General features: G+C 38.3%; 4 protein-coding genes and 1 long non-coding RNA gene across 5 annotated transcripts; 3 read left to right on the top strand and 2 right to left on the bottom strand.

Annotated features, from left to right (window-relative positions):
- The first annotated feature begins 4,695 nt into the window (after positions 1-4,695).
- Positions 4,696-7,144, top strand: LOC104764342 (pyruvate dehydrogenase (acetyl-transferring) kinase, mitochondrial). Its single transcript, XM_010487856.3, has 6 exons — positions 4,696-5,214; positions 5,522-5,768; positions 5,871-6,051; positions 6,144-6,291; positions 6,388-6,604; positions 6,746-7,144. Exons 1-6 carry the CDS (start codon positions 4,966-4,968, stop codon positions 6,802-6,804), a joined length of 1,101 nt encoding a protein of 366 aa, XP_010486158.1. The 5' UTR covers positions 4,696-4,965; the 3' UTR covers positions 6,805-7,144.
- Positions 7,128-12,069, top strand: LOC104764340 (DEAD-box ATP-dependent RNA helicase 40). The gene is made up of 8 exons (XM_087501638.1): positions 7,128-7,494; positions 7,872-9,004; positions 9,103-9,297; positions 9,546-9,614; positions 9,710-9,979; positions 10,075-10,425; positions 10,522-10,799; positions 10,884-12,069. The coding sequence occupies exons 2-8, from the start codon at positions 7,883-7,885 to the stop codon at positions 11,917-11,919; spliced, it is 3,321 nt and encodes a 1,106-aa protein (XP_087357764.1). The 5' UTR covers positions 7,128-7,494; positions 7,872-7,882; the 3' UTR covers positions 11,920-12,069.
- An 85-nt stretch (positions 12,070-12,154) lies between these two features.
- On the bottom strand, positions 12,155-13,464 carry LOC104764341 (fatty acid elongase 3-like). The gene has a single exon (XM_010487855.3). It carries the CDS (start codon positions 13,077-13,079, stop codon positions 12,249-12,251), a length of 831 nt encoding a protein of 276 aa, XP_010486157.1. The 5' UTR covers positions 13,080-13,464; the 3' UTR covers positions 12,155-12,248.
- LOC104764339 (fatty acid elongase 3-like) lies at positions 12,155-14,426 on the bottom strand. The gene has a single exon (XM_087501639.1). It carries the CDS (start codon positions 14,411-14,413, stop codon positions 13,517-13,519), a length of 897 nt encoding a protein of 298 aa, XP_087357765.1. The 5' UTR covers positions 14,414-14,426; the 3' UTR covers positions 12,155-13,516.
- Positions 14,427-15,440: 1,014 nt separating this feature from the next.
- LOC109130960 (uncharacterized) lies at positions 15,441-15,994 on the top strand. Its single transcript, XR_002036719.2, has 2 exons — positions 15,441-15,609; positions 15,720-15,994. It is a non-coding gene; the product is annotated as an uncharacterized LOC109130960 (long non-coding RNA).
- The last annotated feature ends 321 nt before the right edge of the window (positions 15,995-16,315 follow it).

Genomic DNA, 16,315 nt, shown 5'->3' with positions numbered 1-16,315 from the left:
CAAGATGACTCACAAAGTGTACTATAGCTACATAGTAGATTGGTTGAATCAATTGACATTCTTTATATACACCATAACAAATGAATGTGTACAGTAGAGCACCATAATGTATTATTTACTGTAAGATACGTACGTACGATAGTTAAATTACATAGGTTTGTTACTGACGCAAGTGGTCGTAGACTCATAGTTGTTCATACATGACTTCTTTCCATTGCAAGATATTTGATACTTGTTGCCTTAATTGATCTTTTAATTAACCTATATAACTCTATTTCTACTTGAATTGTTTCTGTATCATGATTCATGAGTGTACATCACGTACGTGGACTGCTCGTGTATCATGTGTAAAACAAAGATTCGAACTTCAGATACTATGAGGTTGAAGGAACTACATCTCCTAGAAACCAGTTTAATTAGTTTCCTGTGGATGATAATTTGAAAAAGAAAGAAAAGGAGGTGAAATTTTCCCGCTAGTCACGCTTCTGATCATCGGGGTATGACTCAATTGGATTAAGGGCCGCAAAATTAGAAGTTTAATTAACGAAACTATAATTTTTTTTTTGGAATAAACAATTTTGTGTTGAAAATATGGTAGAATGTAGGGGAAGTAAAATTCCATTATCAATTGATTTGAAGTGGACTAACTAAACGACCCATATTGACAATTATATTACTTATTTTGAACAACTACGTACTTCTCATTTGTTAACATTTCATTATTGTTATTTAAAATACACCACCATCTACGGTTTCACATTTTCGATAGATTTTCTAGTTCGGGAGCTCGACATTTAATTCCACTTCAATGTATAGCTGTAAGAGGCACGTAGAGTACCAGTTTTCAATCTATTAATAGTTTTGGGGTTGACAAAAAAGAAAAGAAAAAGAAAGTTTTAAGGATTAAAGGTTTATATACCGGCGAAATGAAATCAAATTAAACCAATAATTCGATCAAAACGTTTATATTATACGCTTAAATGAATTAATAGTGGTGTCGTGTCATACGTGAAAGTAGAAAACAAAAAAGAATTGTCTGTATCATCAGTCTAAATTTACAAAAGAGCTTCACAATAATTATAGGAACGATGACTGTTAATGAATAATAATATGAGGGTGAAAATTTTGTATTCGTAGTAATCTACATAGTCAATCGGTTAGAAGCTTCTAATCCTAATTAATTTAAGTTTACTTTCATATAATTAATTATGTGAATTTATATATATTGACGCACGTTTAGTAAAATTTAACGAGAAGATGGAATGTTAATGTAGATGTGAAAGCAATTATCCGAAGTTATATATTTAATGAAAGAAAACAAAGCTAAATAGGGAACATAAAGTAATATTTAGGATTTTAAGTAGCTTCAAAATTAGTATTATAAGCAATTTGGTTTCCTCCGAAGTGGAGAACACAAGTGCTTGTTGATAATTAGTATTACTTTTCTCTCGTCTTTTCTCTCTATGCTTCGCAAAAGAAACATGTTGTTTGTTTAAAGACAAACATTTCTGTCGTTAAACCCAATTTTGTTTTCATTTAGAATGCTTTAATAATACTTTTGCTTTTTTTCTTTCTCACATATATTTTCCCCCATTCAAAAAGCTATATCTTAGTTAATTAAACATTATATATATAAAAAATCTATATGCGCAAGATGGCTTTTAAAACAATGATGATGATCAATACCATATGTGATTTGTTCTCTCTAGAGGATGTACTATATAATAAACTATCAAGTAGTAAATAACAATTAGCATTTTGACCAAATTGCGGTATATAAATATTGTATAACTACTTTGAATTTTAGGATCAGAAAATTCCTTAAGTAAAGAAATTGAAAAGAAGTTGTAAATCCAAATAATTTCCTTGTTACGCACCCATTTGTATATTGCTGAACTTCCCATACTCTTATTAGTTACTACATATATAAGAGAGCTAGCTAATAAACAATATACACACATGTGGGACATAACCGAGGCTCGACAGTATTCATCTCGGATTGAACCTACTAGGAATATTATTTTTATGTCTAATATCAATATCGTATCTTAGAAATAGTTTGATAAATTTTGACCTGTGTAACTCGATTTGATATATATTGAATATTATTAATCAGTTTGACGTACGTGTCCCCGGTCAATTAGTCAAAGAGGTATACGAGTTAAAATCACAACCCACTCGTGCGTTTTGTAGTCTCTTCTCTCCCCTTGGTTGACAAGTCAACAACGGAAGCGTTAATCCAAAGCCCATAAAAATAAACGTACTTTACATTATTTAATTGTCACAAGTAAGTGGTTAGTCTAGCTAAATCCCTTTTAATCCTCTTTCACGATGATTATAATAAGGTATGGTTGAATAGAAGTTTTCTACAAGTTTCTAGGTCTTCGTTACATGGTTATTAATTTACTATTGTTTGGTGTGAAGTCAAATATTTCATTTCATTGTTTAACATAAAATGTACGATTTCCATCAAGTAGTTATAGAGCCAACAAGTTATTTGTCAAACAAGAGTTTTAGCGTAGAAATATAAAAAAACTTCAGTCAGAACCCACTTTTATTTTTAAAATACGGATCATGAAAGATATTTGAAATGAGATGGTAACATTTCGTAGTCAAAGTCGAAAGCAAATTTACTTAAATGAGTAACTTGTGTCCTAAGCAAGTAAATAATCGTATAGATGAGTTCATTAATTGTTAAAAATATACAACTATAAATACCAAACTAGTGTAGTTTAGCGGGGTTATTTTTTAAGTCCGAATTTTTTGTTATAGAACATTCTTGGATTCGTTAATGTGGATTTCAGATGATATATTAATTTCAGTTTCGTCCAACAAAACCTCGTACCGAGGAGAAAAAAAAACGATAGAAAATGGAGTGAACAAGTCAAAGATAAACAAGCATGCAGAAGCAGACGTAACAAAATATGAATAAAATAGATCAAGGTCAATGATATATTAAAAACATCGTCGTTTCAAACAATTGAGATTCGGGGAAGTCGGTAAGATAATGAAGTCAAACACAAACTCTTTTGTTGTGTTGTTCCAAAAGAAACAAAACATTTGTTTGAAACTTCAAATTGGGACTCCTCGGCAGTCTACATCTTAGGCATGCTTATGAGTTTGGCCCAAGACTTTGTTGCCCTAGCTACAAAACTGTGAATTACATGGGATAAAGAACTAATTATATTTTCCTGTATTAATGTAACAGAAGTAATACTTTATTACAACATAAAATTTACAAATTCTGATTTATAATAAATAAAAAACAAAAATATCAAGTCTAAACACTAAACTATAAAAAACTTGTTGTATGAATTATTATAAGTTGGAAGTGTATCGATTAAGTGTATCCTTAAACTCCCTACTTTCTAGTCTCTAAAATCTTTCACCCAAACTGCTAAACCCAAAAAGCTTTGTTCGACTTTGTACTTGCATTTAAATTTGAGAAAGGAGAAAACCCTTTTATCATTAGAAAAAGAAAAAAAAATTAGTGAAAGGAGGATAGGAATATTGGGCCTTTAGGGCCTTATAATAAAAGAACGGGTCGGGAGCCTTTTGGGAATATCTACTTACTTCTTTTCAAAAAGAGACAAAGAAACCGTGTAGTTTTTTATGATAAAGGACGACGACACATTATTATATATATCTATCGAACGACATGTTGTTTTGGATCTCAGCCTTTAGCCATCATCCATGTCCCATGTGGACTTGTGGATAGGGTAGAGATCCTTTTTTAAAAAGTCTTTGATATTTATATTTCAATATTTGTTTGATTTACATCCTTTTCTCAATCAATAAGTATTACTAGATTATAACCCGCGGTATACCGCGGAACAAATTTTTATATATTGTATTTTGATTTAAATTTTCATTTATCTAATTTTTCAATTTTGAATTTTTTCTATATTGTATTTTGATTTAAATTTTCATTATCTAATTTTAAAAATTTGAAATAATTCTTATTATAAAAGCACTAATTTTTGATTAGGACGGGTAATCACAACCCGTCATGTATTATAACTCTAAATTTTTTTTATTATCAACAGATCTAGCTCAAATAAACTAAAATTTGATTCGCCGTAATCACATGTACTCGTAGTAATAATCAAAGATCGATAATCAAATTTCCTGCTAATCACATGTGCTTGTAGTATTGCCTCACAGTATACTGCAGTTTCTAGATCTTTGTTCCTATAATATTATATAACCCGTCATACTTTTATATTGGACTAATTTTAGAAGCACTATCGACATAACTTATATTTATAGAGTAATATATGTCCGTTTATTAAAATTTGAGTCACAATATATGCAGAAAAATTTAGATTTTTAATGATTTCATGTATTATATGATGATTCAAAAAAATTTAAAATAAAAGAAAACTAAGATGAAAGAAGAATCAAATTTAAATTTTAAACAAATATTGCCTTTAATTGTTTTTCTATAATTTTAAATAGAATCATGAGTTAAATATATTAGTGAATATTTAAGGTAACAAGTTAATGACTTTAACAATAAATGATGGTATGCCTATAAATAAATCCAACTCTAGGATTTATTTCATAAAATTGCTGCTAGATTTACTGAGACTATTTATAAATTAAAAAAAAAGAACTTTGTACCAAAAATAAGTAAATACTAAAAAAAAAAAAGAGAGATTTGTTCCAAAAAGAGCCAGTACGCACTACCACACAATCACTTCAAATAGTAAAAATCGTAACCCATGAAAATTAGCGGCCAAAACAAAACAAAAAATAACAAAAAAACATAAAACCATATTAGTATTAAGCATCTCTAATTAAAACACGATTATAATCTCGGCCTTTGCTGATTCCCAAAGCCAAAAAAGCCAATCCTCTCGTCTCTGTTTCTCTGGATGTCCAACCATCTTCTTCGCAGTTTCCGTCAAGTCTGATGATAGATAACGTTGCCGTTGGAGAGCGACGATAAGGGTTCCAACGCTTATGGCAGTTAAGAAAGCCAGCGAAATGTTTCCCAAGAATTTGATCGAGGATTTACACAAATGGGGTTGCATGAAGCAAACGGGTGTGAGCCTCAGGTATATGATGGAGTTTGGTTCCAAACCTACTGAGAGGAATCTTCTCATCTCCGCTCAGTTTCTCCATAAGGAGCTTCCGATTCGTGTCGCCAGGCGAGCGCTCGAACTCCAGACGCTTCCTTATGGCCTCTCTGATAAACCTGCCGTTTTGAAGGTGCGCGAATTCTGGGTTTCTGATTTTTGAATTTTAATGATTTCTGACTTGAATTGAATTGTGGTGGTTGCTTCTTATTAGATTGTTTTTGATGAAATTGGATTATTGTAGATTTAATGAAAAAAAGTAGATGTTAGATTCTGTGGTTGATTATTTTTAAAAACCAAGGGATTTTAAAAGCTAATGCTACAGTGAATTTTTGAATTCGTAGAGAACATTGTTTGTTTGTGTGCAAATCTTTGGAATTGAAACCAGATTTGGCTAATTTTGTTGATGTTTGTGTTAAATTTTGCTGTTGTTTTTGTAGGTACGGGATTGGTATCTGGAATCATTCAGGGATATGAGAGCCTTTCCTGAGATTAAGGATTCGAATGATGAGAAAGAATTCACTCAGATGATTAAGGCTGTTAAAGTAAGGCACAACAATGTGGTTCCCATGATGGCTTTAGGTGTTAATCAGCTTAAGAAAGGAATGAATTCCGGAACTCTTGATGAGATTCATCAGTTTCTTGATCGTTTCTACTTGTCTCGTATTGGGATCCGTATGCTTATTGGTAAGACTTGCTTTTTTTTTTTTTTTTTTTTTTTTTTGAAAGGTTTTTGTTTTCTGTTGTTGTTGTGCTGATACTTGTTGAGGTTTTTAATGGAATTCTCAGGGCAGCATGTTGAGTTGCATAATCCAAATCCACCGCTTCATACGGTGGGTTACATACACACTAAGATGTCTCCTATGGAGGTAGCCAGGAATGCTAGTGAAGATGCTCGCTCAATTTGTTTCCGAGAGTATGGTTCTGCACCTGAGATAAACATATATGGGGATCCCAGTTTCACCTTTCCGTGAGTTCAAGTTTTACCCTTCTCTTTGTTTTTAAGATTTATTCCATATAAGCTTTTGTTCTCACCTAGCAAACAATGCATCCTTTTTATAGGTATGTTCCAACGCACTTGCATCTTATGATGTATGAGCTAGTCAAGAACTCTCTACGTGCTGTTCAAGAGAGATTTGTTGACTCCGATAGAGTTGCACCACCTATCCGCATTATAGTTGCTGATGGAATCGAAGATGTTACAATAAAGGTCGTTATCCTGTGCTTTCTCTCCTTTCTGTTAAGCGTTTCCATGTTTATGTTGCACTGGTTTAAAACCAACTATTGTTGTGGGTTAATCTAATAGGTGTCAGATGAAGGTGGAGGTATACCGAGAAGCGGTCTTCCCAAAATATTCACATATCTTTACAGTACCGCAAGAAACCCGCTTGTGGAGGAATTGGAACTAGGACCAGCTGATGTTCCAGTGACTATGGCTGGTTATGGTTACGGTTTGCCGATTAGTCGCTTGTATGCTCGATATTTTGGTGGAGATTTGCAGATCATATCCATGGAAGGATATGGTAAGTCCAATACTTATTTGATATTCACATATTCAGATCATATCAGTAAAAGGTTCTGACCTGAAATGTCTCAATTAGCTTCATAAGAAAGATTCAGTTTTGATATATATATATATATATGTGTATGGTTGGAATGTGCAGGGACTGATGCTTACTTGCACTTGTCTCGTCTTGGAGATTCACAAGAGCCTTTGCCCTAAGAGAAGCTTCATGTCAGGCAACAAGTGAAGAAAGCTTTGACATATTAAATATGGTAGATGAGGGATCTACATTACTCAATTATTTATGTTTTTCTAGTTTCTTTTAATGTACAGACATTTATATCTCTCATTATACTTTCTTGATTCCTAGACTCAGATTATGGAGATTTTTCCAAGTGAGTTTAATCTCCTCTGATTTGATTTGATTCGATTTAAAAACCTTTGTACTTTCTCGGTGCAAATCCCTTTTCTTGTATCCGAATGTCGGCAAAACATTATTGGTTTACTTCGATAAAACAGTTATTGAAGATAGTCCTGTAATTGGACCTTATTTGATATTCTTCACTGGTTCAAGTGTCTTTTTGATCGGTTTAAAACTTGTGAGCCAATTTTATGATCCAAAATCCCAATCTAATAAATTTCCCAAGAACAAACAAATAAGGATTATAAAACGTCGTCGTGTTTGCCTTAAAGACCGTATTCGGCTTCTCTACTACGACGTCGTGTGGCTTCTCTTTTGTCAGAATTACTTCTCTTTCGTGAACCCCAGCCTCACTTCTTCTTCTACCATACGCCGAACCCAGCCCCTGTGTTCTCTAGTTCCCATCGAGGTCCTCTCTGATTCGCACCTGTGTTTCTTTATTCAACTCTGGCTCGCGTAGGCGAATGCAGTGCTGTTTCGTTGTCGATGTAAGTCTCTTTCTTTGTCTCTAGCTCAAACCCTAAATCGTTGCATCCCTTTATGCTTTGATGCTCAGCTATTACTTGTGCAAACTGTCTTCGGGTTTCTTATTCGCTTGATTTAGGTATATTTTCTATAGTTTGCGATTGAGATTGTAATTATAATTGGACATGATTGTTTTATGGTCTCGTGGAAGTAGATTATGTTGAATGGTTGGTCTGTGCTCGTGAGCTTAGCTTGATTATATCGTTGATGATACATGTCACATAAAGGCTTTGAATGATATAGTGTGAAAACTTAGGTTGAATTATCTAGAATCATGGAAGATGATATCTTTATGTCAAAGCTTTTGTATGGTAACATGAGAGTTTTTGTATGCTTGCAGAGCCTTTGCCTATGGCCACAACAGAAGCTACTCCAGCTTCTGCTGGTCCAAGATATGCTCCAGAGGACCCAACTCTTCCCAAACCATGGAAGGGACTTGTTGATGGAAGCACTGGAATTTTGTATTACTGGAATCCTGAAACGAATGTCACTCAATATGAAAGACCTTCTGCGCCTCCTCCACCTTTGCAGGCTGGTGCTCCTCCGCACTCTGCCACAACGCCCAAGCTCGCTCAAATTCCTATACCCTCTTCAGGACAAGGTCACCAAGCTCAACACGAACAAGCAAAACATGTTGGTCACGTGTCTCAACAGCATGGTTTACAACAACAGCCACAGCAATTTCCATCCCAACATGTAAGACCCCAATTGATGCACCAGCAGCAGCAGCATCCGGGCCAGCAAATGTCTCAACAATCAGGTCAACAGTTTCCCCAACAACAGAGCCAGTCAATGGTGTCGCAGCCACATGGACATCCTTCTGTACAGTCTTATCAGCCAACTTCGCAGCAGCAAGTCATGCAGAATCAGCATTCACAAATGCCTCAGCAGCTGAGCCATCAGTATGCACATCCACAACAACATTACATGGGTTATCGGCCTCACATGCAACCACAAGGGCTTCAAAATTCACATCAGGCACCTCAAGGTGGTCACCAGGGTCAGCAGTTTTCTAGCCAGCAAGAGTACAACTCGTTGGCTCCAAAGAGGGATGGGGATGAGTTCCATGGGGGTAAGAAAACTGGGTTTTCTCAACCCCATTTGCCAAATTCTGAAGGTTCACCATCTCAAAATGCCCCCTTTGAAGCCAATACAGCATCACAAAGAACAAATGCAAACTTGTCTATGGCTCAGAAATACAATGGACCTCAAGCAAACATGCAACATCCTGTTGCAGTCACACAGTTTCAACAGCCAGAGGCTAACCTGATTCACCACCAGCTTGGACCTAGGCCTCAAAATCAAATGGACCCGACAATGTTGCACCCGAAGTCTCATACTTCCCCTTTCCAATCAAATAAAACATATGAGAATAATGTACAATCTAGACCTGGGAATGACTCTTATGTTAACAAAAGAATGGAAGGGCCGGTTAGGGGTGCCCAACCACATCATCCTGCTGCAATGCCTAAGGTTAGCTACAGATGATCACTTCTCCTATCTGTCTTTTTAAATATTTCTGCCTCACGGTTATTTCTTACGGAAAGAAGCATTTGTAAAATGCTATGCAGGATATAAGGATAGGTGGTGGTCCACCTGCAAATGCTGATCCTGCCATGGGGCAAACAGGGCATGGAACTTATGGACACGCTGGTCCAGCTTTTCCACAGAAATCCTTGGCGAGGCCTCATTTTGTCACATCTCCTGATGTTCCTCATCTCTCACCCGTTGAAAGCTACCGGAAACAACATGAAGTCACAACAACTGTAAGTTCATATTTCTTGGTTGCTTTGCTTTACTTGTCAGTTAATTTTTTAAAGCTGTAAATGTGCTGTAATATTTTGCAATTGTTGTTTCAGTGAATGTTTGTCCATAAACTCTACTGAGAATGTGGGATTGGACGAACTTCAACTGGAATAAGTAATAGCATTTGAGAATAGTGTTAAACCTTGCACTTTTCTCATCTATTCTAATATGTGTACGGCCTTTAAGATATTTTTCCTTTGTTGTGAAGGGCGAGAACATTCCAGCACCATACATTACATTTGAAGCTAGTGGTCTCCCTTCTGAAATCCTTAGAGAGGTCAGTTTTATTATGAACTTTATAAGTGGTGTAGCGACTAGCGTGTAGTTCTTCATATTTCTGGTGGGCTAATGTTTGTATATTTTACATTCCAGTTGCTTTCTGCTGGATTTCCATCACCAACACCGATCCAGGCTCAAACATGGCCAATTGCTCTGCAGAGCAGGGATATAGTTGCAATTGCAAAAACTGGTTCTGGTAAAACTTTGGGATACTTGATCCCTGCCTTCATTCTTCTACGGCACTGTCGTAACGACTCCCGAAATGGCCCCACAGTTTTGATCCTAGCTCCTACTCGGGAGCTAGCCACACAAATACAAGATGAAGCCCTTCGCTTCGGGCGGTCTTCCAGGATATCATGCACTGTGAGTTTTATTTGAGTCTCTTTGACATTTTTCACCAGGGCTGATAGAGCCTATACTAAATGTTTTTTTTTACGAATCTGTATTCTTGTCATTAGTGTTTGTATGGTGGAGCTCCAAAGGGTCCTCAATTGAAAGAGTTGGAACGAGGAGCTGATATTGTGGTGGCAACTCCTGGGCGTCTAAATGATATACTGGAGATGAAGATGATTGATTTCCAGCAGGTTTCCCTTCTTGTGCTTGACGAAGCGGACCGAATGCTTGACATGGGTTTTGAACCCCAAATCCGTAAGATTGTGAATGAAATACCTCCTCGGAGACAGACTCTTATGTACACAGCAACTTGGCCAAAAGAAGTAAGAAAAATTGCAAGTGATCTTCTTGTGAACCCTGTCCAAGTTAATATAGGCAGGGTAGATGAGTTGGCTGCTAACAAAGCGATAACACAGGTGATGATCTTCTAAACCATTTTCTATCACTCTTAAGTATCGTTCCACGTAACTTGGTGATGACGTTACTGAAGTAAACCCATCCTTATAATGCAGTATGTTGAAGTAGTCCCTCAAATGGAGAAAGAGAGACGTTTGGAGCAAATCCTTAGGTCGCAAGAAAGAGGTTCAAAAGTTATAATATTTTGCTCTACAAAGAGGCTTTGTGACCATCTTGCACGTAGTGTCGGACGTCATTTTGGGGCTGTTGTGATCCATGGAGACAAGTCTCAAGGTGAGAGAGATTGGGTACTTGGCCAGTTCCGAACCGGGAAATCTTGTGTATTAATAGCTACTGATGTTGCCGCCCGGGGACTCGATATAAAAGACATAAGGTTTGTTGTAACAATTCTTGGTATATATTTCTTTGGTTGTTTGTTATGAAGATCCTTATCTCTGTTCGTGTTATACTACTACAGAGTTGTGATCAACTACGATTTTCCAACTGGCGTTGAAGACTATGTCCACCGTATTGGGAGAACCGGTCGAGCCGGTGCAACTGGAGTGGCATTCACTTTCTTCACAGAGCAAGATTGGAAATACGCGCCTGATTTGATCAAAGTCCTCGAAGGAGCGAACCAGCAAGTACCTCCTCAAGTAAGGGACATTGCAATGCGTGGTGGTGGTGGTCCTGGTTATAGCCAGGATCGAAGAGGTATGGCTAACCGGTTTGACTCTGGTAGTGGTGGTAGCCGTTGGGATTCTGCTGGAGGGTTTGGTGGCCGTGGTGGTGGGTTTGGTGGCCGTGAGGGTGGGTTTGGTGGGCGTGAAGGTGGGTTTGGTGGGCGTGAAGGTGGGTTTGGTGGCCGTGAGGGTAGGTTTGGTGGCCGTGAAGCTGGGTTTGATGGCCGTGGTGGCGGATTTGGAACCAGAGATGACTCATTTGGACGTGGCGGGAATCGTGGTCGGGGTTTCACTGGTCCTGATGCTGGTCGTATGAATGTTGGTGGTAGAGGCGGATTTAGTCGGTTTGGCAATAATAATATGGATGGCGGAGGCTTTGGTCGTGGTGGTGGTAGAGGCTTTGGTCGTGGTGTTGGAAGGTTTGACAACAGAAGAGGTAGAAGTCGTAGCAGAAGTCCTGATTTGGTTCGGCCAAGGCGACGTAGCCTGAGCTATAGCCGGAGTAGAAGCCGGAGCCGGAGCTACAGTCGTAGTCGTAGCAGGAGTTGGTCACGTTCAAGGAGTCGCAGCCCTAGACATAGCCGTGACCGTGGTGGTCATAAGCGGAGCAGAAGCTATAGCCGTAGTCCTAGTCCGGTTTATGAAAGACGAGACAGACAGCCACGAGTTTCTGGGTTTGATATTAAACCACCAATTGAGTCTGTAGTGAAACCGGACATGAACGCGGTTGAAACCGTGGTTCCTACAGCCATGTCTGAGAGACAAGGGAATGGGGTTGTTGAATCCGAGGTAGAAGCGGCTTTAGTACGACCAGTGGTTGATGAACCCTAAAAAGCTAGAACGTTAGAATGATATAAAACCTCACTGCGGAGATATCACAACTCATCCCCAAATTTTTGGTTATTGAACAGATCCATCAAATCAGGCAGCTGATGCGTCTTCTCAGATTTGTTGGCCGGAGTAACTTTATTTTCATTTAAATTTTTTTTTTTTTTTGGTTTCCCATTTTCTTGTTGTATCATGGAGAATTAGTTTGTAATGTATTTGAGAAGAAGAATTCTTATCGTTTATGTAAAAACCTTCTACTGCCTTGAAAAAAATCTGGATTAGAAAATACAAATGAAGAAGATGAAATCAAGAGATCAAAACTTGTAAATAATCTAATCGCCTTTTTGGGACACCTCGTTCGTCTTCTTGACATAGTTCTTAGAATGGAAGTTGGAAAAGAGAGCCAAAAGAGAAGCATTAAACGCAGCGTTGAAACACCATCCCCAAATCCCGGAGCAACCCGACCCGAATAAATGTTCTCGGAGCATCCAACCGGATAACCCGAAACTGAAAACGAACTGAACAATCTGACAATCCGTGACCAACCTCTTCCACTTAGGCCTCGATCCGACGGCGCAGAGGAAGTAGTAACCGTACATGATGACGTGTACCGTCGAGTTAGTCACGAGCGCGACAGGAAACATAGACTGGCGAGTCCGGAGCCAGAGATAACACATGACCACGACCGTCGCGTGGTGGTATACGTGGAGGAACGAGAGCCGTTGGATTGATTTGCCGAGGACGATGAGGATCGTGTCTCCGAACTCGAGGATCTTGGATAGGTAGAAGACTTGAGCCCAGAAAAAAAGAGGTCCGCTAGGTTTCACGTCGACGGGGAAACAAATCGCGTGGAGGAAACGCGACTTCGGATCTTGAGACGAGGTTGTTGTTACGGAGAGAGTGCATCCGACGGCCATGATTAAAGAGAGGAGACAGAGGATTAGGCTGTGGACGGCTGTGATTGGTTTGAGAACGCGGGGACTGAGCGATGGGAGCGAATCGATGGCGGATCGGAGGAGGAGTGTGGCGGAGAGGTAAACGGAGACAACGATGGAGACGAAGAAGACGGTGGAGCCAAGGGTTTCGCCTTCGATCCAAGTGAAATTGGCGACGTAAGGGTGGTTAACGAGCCAGTAGGTTAGAGTGGAGGTTAGCGATGCCATTGCCTCCGGTGGATTGAGCGGCGAGGTTTGGTGGAGACGAAGTTTCAATGAATATGGTTTGTAGAGAGATACGAAGGGTTCAGAGACTTTACCCCAATCGGTTACATTAAAGTGGGTCCCATCGAATCATGTTTATAATATTATCTTCATTTTTGGGGATTTGTACGACCAGTGGTTTAAACTAAACTAATTATGTTCTAGTAACAACCTTAACTGGTGTATTTGTAGACTAATCTCAATGTTCAACTCTTGAAGAAACGTTGGCTGGCGAATGCTGCCTGTATATATATCATAGAAAAGAAGTATGCAATTAGCTGAGAAGAATCAGACGAACTATGTGACATTTTAATATCTTTTGTCATCTTATTCATGATAAAACAATTTCAAATAATCCCAACATTTTACAACTAGAGTATTCGACAACTCAAGAGTACAATTTAATCATATTTTTTCGAAAACAATCTAATGGCTTTTCTTGCCCACCTCTCTCCGTTTATAAATATAAAAGATTCGACCTTATACATAGTCGAGGTTGTTGATCTCGCATAGTTCTTGGAATGGAAGTTGTAGAAGAGGGCCAAGAGTGAAGCATTAAACACACCGTTGAAATAAAGTCCCCAAACCCCGGAGCAGCCCGACCCGAAATAATGCTTTGGGAGCATCCAACCGGTACCTAACCCCAAGCCGATAACAAACTGAACAATCTGACAATTCGTCACCAACATCTTCCACTTGGGCCTCGACCCCACGGCGCATAGGAAGTAGTAACCGTACATGATGACGTGTACCGTTGAGTTCATCACGAGACCAACCGGAAACATAGATTGACGTGTTCGGAGCCAGAGGTAGCACATTATCAAAACCGTGGCGTGGTGGTAGACGTGGAGGAAGGATAGCCGGTGGATTGCTTTGTTGAGTATGATGAGAAGTGTGTCCACGAACTCGAGGATCTTGGAGAGGTAGAAGATTTGAGCCCAAAAGAAAAGCGGTCCGCTAGGTTTTACGTCGAGGGGGAGACAGACGGCGTGTACCAAACGCAACTTCGGATCTTGAGACGAGATCAGGGAGAGAGTGCAACCGACGGCCATGATTAAGGAGAGGAAGAAGAGGATGAGGCTGTGGATGGCTGTGATTGGTTTGAGAATGCGGGGACCGAGTGTGGGGAGTGCATCGATGTAGTATCGGAGGAGGAATGTGGCGGAGAGGTAAACAGAGATTACGACGAAGACAAAGGAGACGGTGGAGCCAAAGTTTTCACCTTCGGTCCATGTGAAGTTGGCGATGTAGGGGTGATGCACCAGCCAGTAGGTTAGGGTGGAGTAAACTGATGCCATTATTCCCCGTCGAAGTTAATTTGGAGGAAGATACGGTACATATATATATATATATATACATATTAAATGGAGTGAACTGATACCATAGCGTCTTCTTGTTTGTTTTGGAACATGGGAGTACAACGATGCCATTGCGTCGTGAATACTCACACTCAATCACGCGTCTCTTCCGTTTTCCCGGCGCTGATATGGGAGAGAGAAATTAAGGGCTCAGATGCTTAATGACCCAATCGGCTACTCTATATTCAAGTGGGATAACTTGATGCATTGATTTGTCAATATTTTTAACGTGGGAAGAAGGTACATTATCGTAAGGAATGCATCATCAATTATATTATCAATCATGCATAACGTGGCAAAGTAATATCGTAAAATTTAGTTATCATCAATGTGATGATCATTAATAATGTTGAGAAAAAAGTTTAAGACCATCTATAGTGGAGAATACTCTTTCGGGTACTCGCACAATTGGGCCCCAAAATCCCAATTAAAAACCCATTTCCGAGTAAAAAATGAGAGTATCGTTGCTTTGGGAAGGAACTGAGGAACCACCTCAGTAACGCGAAATGGCGTATCTCCATTGGTAGACGCATAAATATAAAATATATTTTTTTTTCCATTTCTTCTTTCATTCTTCGCGACACTCTCTCTCTTCTCTCTCGTTCGAAACAGCGATGGAAGAGGCGATTCGTCGGAAAATCTGGAAATTTAATCGATTCACAGCGATGGAAGAGGACAGCGAGGTCTACCGGCTAACAAATCGGCGAGATAAGGTTCGTCTTCTCATCTATTTATTTGGTGAAAGAGAGCTATGCTTTAGGGATCTTCGGATTTGGGATTCAAATATTGTGATGTGTAGTTTGTAATTGTGATTGCCCTGTTTTATAGTTGTAGTTATATATCACAAGGAGAGATTTTTTTATTATATATTATAGAAGTGATGAACTAAGCCCAAATCTCAAATCTTTAATCTCACTTGACCATAGAATCAATCATTCATTCTTTGATTTTTGTAAATATGGGGAAGTTCGTGAGAAGACAGAGAAAGCGTAAATATGGGGAAGTGTAAATATTAAGAAAGAGAGACAGAGAAAGTGTAAATATGGGGAAGTTCGTGAGAAGGGGTTGGGTAGTGGCGTGTGTGTTGGTGTTACTGATGTCGACTCATTTTACATCCCCTATCCGGAGATATGCTGGTAAGTGAAAATTACTCTGTCTTCCCTTTGTTATCTTGAAGATCTTGGATGATGATCGTCTTTTACTAAAGCACCGGAGTTAAGTATTCTAATTCATTGACTTGTTTCAGATTTGTGCAGGTATGGAATCGCCACCATGTCTTGTCTTTGAAGAGTATTCACATGGAGGTAGTAGAGCCTCAGCCTAATCGACCAAAACTCCAACTCACTCTCTTGTAAAACTCTCCAACCTTGTAGTTTTACTTTCACTTGTGTACCAATGTCAAGAGTTTAGGTGGTTTTACGTTTGTTACCTCTTTGTGTTCATTATCGAAGTCAAAGACATTGTATCATCATTTATGTTATCTATAGATGGATGTGAGTGGCTGTGCATCAATTTTGGTCATCTGATTTCTTGACCATATGCTTTTACATTATATGGATGTAATACTTGGTACAATATTTGCCTTACAAATGGGGAGATGGGGAAAAATGTAGACTTGCATATTGGTACAAATGCAACCAGAAAAATCTATCAAGATATGAGGGATGATTTTGTATAAATAATATAAATAAATACTTTATAAAATTTTGTGGAATTTTGTAAAATATGTTTACTATTCTGAATTTTGTAAAATATGTTTAATATTCTAAAGTTTGTAAAATATGTTTAATATTCCAAAGTTTTATGTAATATAAAAAAATTTTAATAATTGTTTTGTCATAT

The sequence above is a fragment of the Camelina sativa genome, chromosome 19 (assembly GCF_030686135.1).
Source record: "Camelina sativa cultivar CO46 ecotype springtype chromosome 19, ASM3068613v1".
NCBI lineage: Eukaryota > Viridiplantae > Streptophyta > Magnoliopsida > Brassicales > Brassicaceae > Camelina > Camelina sativa.
This window is presented reverse-complemented; position numbering and strand designations above follow the sequence as displayed.

Coding starts and splice junctions, on each gene's coding strand:
- LOC104764342 (XM_010487856.3), top strand. CDS start 4,966: ATGGCAGTTAAGAAAGCCAGCGAAATGTTTCCCAAGAATTTGATCGAG. Junction 5,215..5,521: donor ATAAACCTGCCGTTTTGAAG/GTGCGCGAATTC, acceptor TTGTTTTTGTAG/GTACGGGATTGGTATCTGGA. Junction 6,605..6,745: donor CATATCCATGGAAGGATATG/GTAAGTCCAATA, acceptor TGGAATGTGCAG/GGACTGATGCTTACTTGCAC.
- LOC104764340 (XM_087501638.1), top strand. CDS start 7,883: ATGGCCACAACAGAAGCTACTCCAGCTTCTGCTGGTCCAAGATATGCT. Junction 9,005..9,102: donor ATCCTGCTGCAATGCCTAAG/GTTAGCTACAGA, acceptor AATGCTATGCAG/GATATAAGGATAGGTGGTGG. Junction 9,615..9,709: donor CTTCTGAAATCCTTAGAGAG/GTCAGTTTTATT, acceptor TTTACATTCCAG/TTGCTTTCTGCTGGATTTCC.
- LOC104764341 (XM_010487855.3), bottom strand. CDS start 13,079: ATGGCATCGCTAACCTCCACTCTAACCTACTGGCTCGTTAACCACCCT.
- LOC104764339 (XM_087501639.1), bottom strand. CDS start 14,413: ATGGCATCAGTTTACTCCACCCTAACCTACTGGCTGGTGCATCACCCC.